The following is an 8,814-nucleotide window of genomic DNA, read 5'->3' as shown; positions in this document are numbered from 1 at the left end:
CATCGACCTTACATTGTTTGGGTCGATCCAATAGATAAGTTCGGTACATGAAAAGTTCGACGTTTGAACTGGTCCTAACTTGGTCTCCGACGAAGCAATTGTTTGGAGAGCGTTAAGGAATGTTGCGTGAGGTCGGATCAGGAAACTGCAATTAATCGTGCAAATTATAGAATCAAATACTTCAATATATTTAGTGGCAGCACCAGAAACATGATTTTCACCACGTTTTGGAGAATATGGTCAGTATCTGAAAAATTGTCATGGTCAATCCGATCCGTCTTAATTCAAAACATGTAAATTGAAGTACTCTACCTCAAATAGTTCGGTTGCGAGGCCAAGGGGCAAACAAGTGACTTTGACTGATAAAAGACTACATATCAACTTAATTTAAAAGTGAGTAAGGATTTAAGACTCGAGTCAAACGTTGTGCTAAGAATCATGAAATTGTAAAGAAGATGAACTAAACAAGGATATTTTTAAAAAGTGGAATAATGAGTTCAGGCCCCAGTTACTCAAGGCGTAGATAGAATTTTCTTCCAGACAAATCACTATAGCGTGGATGGTATTAGGATCGGACTGGTTTGGGACACCAACATGGCCGCCGTTTCATTGTTTTGGGACACCAATATGGCCGCCGTGACGTCATGTGAAAACACTCTATAACTGGAGGGGTGAGGGGGGTTATAGGTGGCAGGTTACGGTAGGGTAATGCCTTTCCCATAGAGTGAAGCGTTAACAAGGAAGAAGTCGACTAAAGCAATAAGACATTTAATACTATACGTTTGAGTTTATATAGAAAAAAGAATATCAAGAAAAAATATTTCCTTTAACAACTGAAACTACGCAAAAAAATTCGATTTTGAAACATTTCAAACATTTGTTGCTTAGCAACCAACCTTCGTTAAACTTGAGGTTATGACTTGACGAGTTACATCAATAGAATAATTTATACCTGGTTTTAGTTATAACTCTTTTCAACGGAGCATGCGCGTGGCGAGTTCTGCGCTCCCAACTTCACATTTTCATGGTACTTAGTACCCGGTACCCAAACCTGTATCTCTTCAATTTACAGAGATGTTAATGAAAAGGGATAGGGCTATTTACAAAACCTTTTTTGAAAACATCCTTTTCCTTGGTGAAACATTTACTTAGTAAGCCCAGTTACAAGATAATCTTGACAAACTAAACGACTTTACACCTGTCAATTTTCTTTCATCTTCAAAGAATTTCTCCGTTTAGTAATTTCGCCTTAAAGACTGAGTCAGCCAAGTTGTAGAGGCCAGTACCCTTTATAATAAATAATGTGATGTCGACCTAGTGAAAATGACAAATTCTTGTGATGCTTTAGACCGTTAAATTGTCCTTGTCCTTATTCGAAAAGTCCCAACATCAGTTTTCTCCTAACAATATCCACCATACCCATCAAGAGACAAGGTTAAGAAAATTCACAAAATGATCATCAAAATGCTTTGATCTATTGTCAATTTCTCTCAACTAATTCTTCTTATGAAAATGTCAGTAGGAGAACAGTCTGGAGAAATAGTATTTGGATATTGAGGCTTCAATTGTTATCTTTGGTCTCTTCGTTATTTCTCTCAAGCCAGAAAACTGGCTCTCACAGCACAAGAAAGTAAAACTCCTAAGAGAGCATTTGATAAAATTAACGAGTGCCTTACCACAGAACCTTAAAATGAGGTTAAAGAACCGCAAGTGGGAGTAACTTTGAGGTGTGGCCTTTGAAATTTTTGTTTGACAACTAAAAAAAAAAATTAGTTTTAGACCTCTGTCTGCTGAGAAGGTCTCCTTGGGGGATTTGGTTTTTTTGGAGGTGTGTACTTAATCAAAACATCTGGGTCGATTTCCTCGGAATCCAGGCTTGTCTCCAGGACACCGTCCGAGGACTTTGATGGTTCTTCTGATATTGTTGGGCCAGTTCTCGGATTTACATTATCAATAGTTTCAAACGCTTCGTCGCTTCCTTGGCTAGCGTCATTTTCTAATAGACCAGCATGTTCTCCGTCGCCGCCCTCTTTATCCTCCATGGCTCGCATTTGCTTGCTCATCTGCGAAGACAGTGATGCAATGCTTCCATTGAGCTGGTTAAGGGATCTCTTTGCGAACAACGAGGATTTAGAAGCAAGGGAAGTTCTGCTTCCGCTGAAATCTAGTAAAGGCTCATCATCGGGGTGTTGTCGTATGTCCGCGTATCCGTCTTCACCGTCATGCTCGGTATCCTCTGAGCCATGATGGAACCCGTCATCGTTGGGATTATTCAAACTGTCGCTCTTGCTATTTGTGAAGTCGCAAACGTGCTCTGAACTTCCGAATACATTGTCCTCTTCGGAGGACGAAGGCGTTCTGGGGGATAGAGGGCTAACCAGAGGCGGTTGAAGGTCAAGGTATTCCTGAAAAGACGAATAAGAATTATTACAACAGTGTGTTTCAGAAAGGATATTCCTCACTAGCATTCGCCAAAATAACCACAAAATCATAGGTCCTGCAAGTGCTTGATTCTAGGCAAGGGTGGTGCTGTGGTGATAACAGTCGTCTCCCATAAGTGTAAAAATTTGTAAAATCTAATTTGTTCGCCCACGAAAAAATTAGGCGTTCTTAAGAACTCCAGGTTTAAACGTCTCCGAGCGTTCCAGATCGAATTTGAATTTGGAACTGTTGAAGGGGAAAACCGGAGTACCTGGAGAAAAACCTCTCGGAGCAAGGGAAAGAACCACAACAAACTCAAACCACATATAAAGTTTATGCTGGGACTCGAAAACAGGTCACACTGGTGAGACCAGTGAGGCTCTTGCTCTCACTATTGCGCCACCCCTGCTAACGTGTGGCCTAAGTTCATAACCTGAAGGCGATCCCATATATGGATTATCTTTGTGGTTGGACGCTGTATTCCTCGTTAGAATTTGCGATTTTCAGGGTTGTGCACTGTTTCCCCTTCTTCTCAAACGCCAATAGTCCACTTGCATGATGGCGTCATTTTACTACTAAGACCAGAATCCTTTTGGCTTTTCTTTTCATATCAAAATTTGGTAATCCCAGCGAGGTTTGAATAACAAAAGCCTCGATTTGCACAAGAAAGCAAAACCCTGAAGGATTCTGGTCGTAGTAGTAAAATGATCTCATCTTGCAAATGGCCTATTCGATCGGAGAACAAATAGCTCTCACACACTTACCTAACTGACTTACCCGCCCAACACTGACGGGCGAATCCGCATCGGATATGAAAATAGTGAAACTACCAGGTGGTTTATAGACCTTACTGGTGTTAACAAGACTGATCTAATCTTCAAGACCAATGATGCCGATGCCGATTATTTCCGTAGATTGTATTTTGTCAACTATTAACCAATGCTACTTTAACTAACGAGGCATTTACCTTGTCAGAAACCAATGATATCATTGCATCGAAGGCACGCACAAGATCAGGAAATGTTGGTCTTTTTTCAGCTGCTTCGTTCCAGCAGTTCAACATGAGCTGATACCTAGGGCACAAAAAAATGAAGAACAGCATAAGCCAAATTACGGAAAACATTCTCAAACAATCTCTATGTTGCTTGGTGTGTTTTTCCTTCATTTGCATCAAAAGCGTTCTCGCGTACGGGGACCATATCGCCCATGGAACGTATAAATTTTTAGGCTTCTCATTTATAAGGTGCGACTTGTCAATAATGCCGTAAGAAAAGGACGACGAAACAAAAATTCCGTGTACAATGACAAAAAACCTTTCTATGAAACGGAAGATGTATTTTGCGCGATTCAGTAAACCAAAACATAAAGACAAGAGAAAGTCCCAACATGGCTATATGGATATTTTCGCTAAGAATTACTGATATTATTGATTTTTTAAACACATATGCACGCAAAAGTCGTGCGAATAATTTCGGTGTCTGAAATTACTTACAGTTCTTTAGAGCAGTTTATTGGTCGAATCATCCTATAACCGGATTTCAGCAGTGAGTAAAGCTTTTCCACTGGTATTCCAGGGTATGGACTGCCACCTTAACGATAGAGAGAGAGCGGTATTGTGATTAGGAAAGAAACCGACCAGTTTCAGGTGAAGAGGGGAGGACGAACAGTCACAGATTTCACTAAAAATTTATAACTCGAACTAGTTGCACACTTCAACGGAAGAAGTGTTCAAAAAGCACTTGGTATTTGACTAGATTACTTATATTAACTCATATTTGACAGAATTATGTACTCTTGTGATCGTTTGTCCATGAGAATATCTTGTGGTGGGTATAATAAGGATCGTGTTCCTCAGTAGACGGGGGTTTATTCTGAGCATAAAACACGTAAACCAACTGCAAAGGCAACCGGCGAGAAGGTCTAAATAGCAATATGTTTAACCCTCGGACGTTCAAGGGGGGGGGGGGGGGGGGGGGGTGGATGCCACCCCCCGATAAGGTTTTTCTGAGTTTTTTCCTAGAGGACAAAACATCAGCACCTTACGCTTTCAGTGGCTGTTCGTTCATCCCTTGCGTAGATTTCGAGACGAGTTAAGTGATAGTCAGTTGCTATAGTTACGAGATATGACGTCATAAGCAGGTGGTTAAGCCAATTTTGGGTGAAAAGACATGTCTTTTCAACTTCTTTCAACAATAAAAGTAAATCTTGTGGCTAAAATCATGCAAAGTGCGTTTTTATGTGTTATCTTTCATGTAAAGCACAAAAAAACTTCCATTTCTCGCGGTTTTAAACTGATTTCTAAAGGCAGCCAAGATGGCGACTACTGTTGGTGACGTCACAGGCCTCCAGCAGCGCCACCACCCATTAAATATACCTCATCTTGTTAAGAAGATCAAAGGCTTTCCACTAAAGGTAAAATCGTTTCAAAATACTGCAACATAAGCTCCGAAGAGGGGTTCCATCCCCCCCCCCCCTTGTACTACGGTGGGGGTATGAAGTTGCGTGTACGTCCGAGGGTTAAAGCGTGAAAACGCCTGAATTCACGTTTACGAACGACGCAAACAAGGGACGAGGAAATTTTCTGTCGCTCCTTCTACGTTTCCTGGGAATTCAACCCCAGGAGAATTCCCCTTAATTTGACAAAGAAAGCGAGTTGGAATAACCGCGATGAAGGTTGAAAGCATGCGAATTTACTTTTTAAGGACGTTTTCGCAACCGTCGCCGTCGCCGTCGTGGTATCTAAAACTCCCTAGTAACCCTCATGACAAGTTGTTTAAGACCTTCAAGTAAAACCTACCAAAAGTTATAATTTCCCATGTTAATATTCCAAACGACCACCTAGAAGGACCGAGAATGAAAAGGTGTCATATTATTTTAATCTTCAGTTATATGTATATCAGCGTTATCCCAAAAAGCGAAAGAACAAGCGGAGAAGAGGAAGGAAATGAGAACTGGTGGGACAATATGTACGGGAATCAGTTTAAAGGGATACCTCTGAAGAGGTACAGCAATGTCGCTTTTACAATGCGAGCACTCAACTTGGATAAGAAAAGGGATAACGACTTCTCGTTCGTGCTTCACAGGCAAATAAAAGCACTCGCTGGCTGTAAATAAATGAACTCACAATTCTTCATATTAAATTGTTTTCTTTCATTTCGCAGTCCGCGAGTGCGTTTATTTCTCTGTGAAGTACTCACATAGGTCTCCAACCCCAAGCAAGCCTGTGTGAGTCAGGACACTGTAGTTTACCCTGAACAACCGCTAGCACCAAAGCACCAAAGGTCTTCTTGTGATTTCACAGCAGCCAGAAAGCAATATATCACGTCTTCACCAAACATAGACTGCCTTGATAATACAGTACTTTCTCCTTACAACAACGACTAATTAAAACAAGTTGTAAAGAGATCAAAATAACGGGAAATGGACTTTCAAGAGCTGAAAATCCAGAAAATTATCAACGAGTAAGCCAACTCTAATGCCCTTAAATACTTACACGTCACTTTGTGTGGTATAGACGCGGTCAATTAGAGCCTCGATTGCCATCCACTTCACAGGGAGGCGCCCCTGTTGAATGAAATTATTACCCTTTAAACCCTAATATGAAAATTGAGATTCTCACTAACTCTCCCTATGCTTTTTCAATAGAAGTAGTGGGGAGAATTTTTTGAAATATCAATTACGCTCATCTTCCTTGATCATGCAGTCAATTCTCATGACCACTCTGTTTTCTAAAGCATTGATATAATAAGGAGAAATTTCATGCTGATCACTCTTAGGGCTTAAAGGGTTAAAAGGGAGATGCATTGATCAGATCTTTCGTTCCTTAAGTTTTTAACAAGATAACACGAGATAGAAATTGTCACATTCTTACGTCGGTCGTTTTTCTGTAATAGTCATCTTCACGTATGTTTCTCGCCAGCCCAAAATCAGCTATCTTCATAACCCGATCCTCTGCGACTAGAATATTCCTCGCTGCTATATCTCTATGGATACACTGTTAAAATACAAGGATGCTGTTTAGAAACAATCATCTTTTTTCTCGTGGAAGAGTCCACTGACACTCTGTCTAACAATAATCTAACTTTTCAGTACGTAATTTAAATTTGATATCGAATTTCCAAACCTCATCGATTCTATAGAAGAAATACATATGTAGCAGTAGCTTGGGAGGTTAATTTGAGAATGTCTTAATAAATTTTTCTGAATTAAGGTGGGTACGAAGGTTGGTAGTGAAACAAACCTTGGGTCGGTATTGGACGAACTGCGTTATTGAGTTCAAGTTGGCATTATCCCGAGTACTATCAGATGCACTCTTAATTTATAGCTGTCATCTCGTATCGCTCACTTACAAAAGAAATGTACTTTTATAAAAGAGTAAGCGACTCTAAAAGTCGGTTCAAGTGCGAGCTGTGTTATAAGTTTGGCTTGCATGTCAATACCAACTCGAACATTTCAAGCCAAGGTTCTTCTCCGGGTTCTCTGGTTTTCCCCTCTCCTCAAAACCCAACATTTAGACCAAGAACCACTTTGTGGATATAGTGCCTCTAAATCATTATTTATCTGTTTATTATTAAACTGACCAAAGGAACATAATGAAATCCATTTGGCATGCATAATACTTTTGGCTTTTCCATATTCTTTTAGTGTAAGCAGGGGTTCGTTCTTTAAAACATATTATTTACCTTTCTCGACGACAAGAAGTCCATCCCCTTAGCAACCTGATAACAGAATGATAACAAGTCTTGTAGAGTGAGGACTTCGTGAGACTGGGGCCCAGATTCTAACCCAGGTCTCCTGTCTTGAAGGAACTGTCGAAGGTCACCATGAACCGCGTATTCTACCACGACGTACAAGGGACCTAGAGAACAGGAAAGCAAGAGAATTCAAACAAGGCTGGTAAGAGAAGGTAGTGAATAAGGCTACCCGAAATAAAATAGAAATACGAGTATGGGAAAACCGCGCGTAGTTCGAGGGAGAGTGGCGCGTAAAATGAAAGGGATGGGAGGGCGAAAGAGAAAGAGGGTAAATTATTTATTTGGGGAGGGCGGGTTTCAACAGCAAGTCTAAAATTGGAAGCTGAGCCATATTTATTTTATTGATTGGAGTAAATTCAAACCTGGTCCTGTGGCTTTAAGAAGAATGGGATAGGATCTGATACCGGTAAGCATTGGGTTGATGGAATTGTTTTAGATGGGTAGCCAATCATGTTGCATCGGTCTCGTGTTCACTTCATGTTACCTTCCTGATTATTGTCAAAAGGAAATGGGTGTGATAAAGGATGACTGCACGCTAACAAGCAGTGGCAATGGTTTTATTTCTAATCGGGTGAGAGTCGGTGTACTATAAACACAGCATACTCTTGCCACCCCGATGATTGCAATTGGTGAAGGGTGCCAGTGGTATCTGCTATAGCTCTCAGATGCAGATGTACTTGGTTGTAGATGAAATGGCAGGAGTAATGCTACACAAAATAAATAAGCCACGGCAGAAATTAATGCATGATATAGCGTGACTTGTGATTAATAATATTTCTTGCAAAAAGGCTACTGTGGAACTCTTCCCTATTGGAAATCATAAGTCACTGCAATCAGGAGAAACGTACCGTCTTGTGTACAGACTCCTAACAAGTTGACGATGTTCTTGTGTTTTCCGATTGACTTCATAACCTTCATTTCCGACACCAAGTCCAGCAGTTCTTGGTCTGATGCATCCTCTGCAAATGAATAATAAAAAAAACATACGGAAAAGTTCATTGCTTGAATGAAAGAACGCTTGAAAAAGTCTTGCACACAACATGACTGAGTCTGTTTGCAATCGAATTTATTCTTCCACTTTTACAAGCGTTTTTACAAGTTAAGTCCATTAGTCTAAACTTGAGAATTATTGTCTGGCCAGCTGCTAACTAATAAAATGATTGGCTAATAAATTAATCTGAGAATTCACTGATTGATTAATCAATGGACCGACTGCCTGACTGTCAGTCTGACTAATTTACTGAAGGGGGGGGGGGGGGGGGGGATTACCGACTATCACAGATTGTTCTCGTTACTGAGGCCACGAGTGGCTGGTTGGCTGGGTACCCGAAAGGCTGGTGGATCGACTTACTGGTTAGGTGATCGACTGAAATGCTGGCGTACGTCCCAGAATAAACTAAACCTATGGTTAAGTCCTTCTGCGAGCCGTCGTCGAAATCCCTGTTCTGACCCCCCACCGGTGTACTACAATTTGAGTAAACTCCAGGCAGATTGACATTTCAAAAAAACCATTGTCGATTTACCAATCAAGTACAAGGGAAATTAGAATCGCACTTCTGGTAATTCATTGAGTCCATTGGGGTCCAGAACAGAGATCTCGACGTTAAGCCACAGAAGTTACTAGCCGGGGTTAGATTAC

The 8,814-nt window shown here is 40.8% G+C and overlaps 1 protein-coding gene across 1 annotated transcript in view; it reads right to left on the bottom strand.

The window, feature by feature from the left end:
* Positions 1-752: 752 nt before the first annotated feature.
* LOC140933712 (fibroblast growth factor receptor 4-like) overlaps positions 753-8,814 on the bottom strand; it is a 28,038-nt gene continuing 19,976 nt past the window's right edge. The window contains exons 9-16 of the mRNA XM_073383324.1: positions 8,024-8,134; positions 7,104-7,279; positions 6,293-6,415; positions 5,915-5,985; positions 5,219-5,259; positions 3,914-4,010; positions 3,389-3,494; positions 753-2,405 (exon numbers count right to left, since the gene is read on the bottom strand). Of these exons, the coding sequence (XP_073239425.1) occupies positions 1,776-2,405; positions 3,389-3,494; positions 3,914-4,010; positions 5,219-5,259; positions 5,915-5,985; positions 6,293-6,415; positions 7,104-7,279; positions 8,024-8,134 (1,355 nt within the window). The 3' untranslated portion in view covers positions 753-1,775. The remainder of the gene's footprint in view (positions 2,406-3,388; positions 3,495-3,913; positions 4,011-5,218; positions 5,260-5,914; positions 5,986-6,292; positions 6,416-7,103; positions 7,280-8,023; positions 8,135-8,814) is intronic.

This window comes from Porites lutea, chromosome 4 (assembly GCF_958299795.1).
Source record: "Porites lutea chromosome 4, jaPorLute2.1, whole genome shotgun sequence".
In the NCBI taxonomy this organism is placed as follows: Eukaryota; Metazoa; Cnidaria; class Anthozoa; order Scleractinia; family Poritidae; genus Porites; species Porites lutea.
Note: the sequence above shows the minus strand (reverse complement) of the source record. Positions and strands in the feature narration are given on the sequence as shown.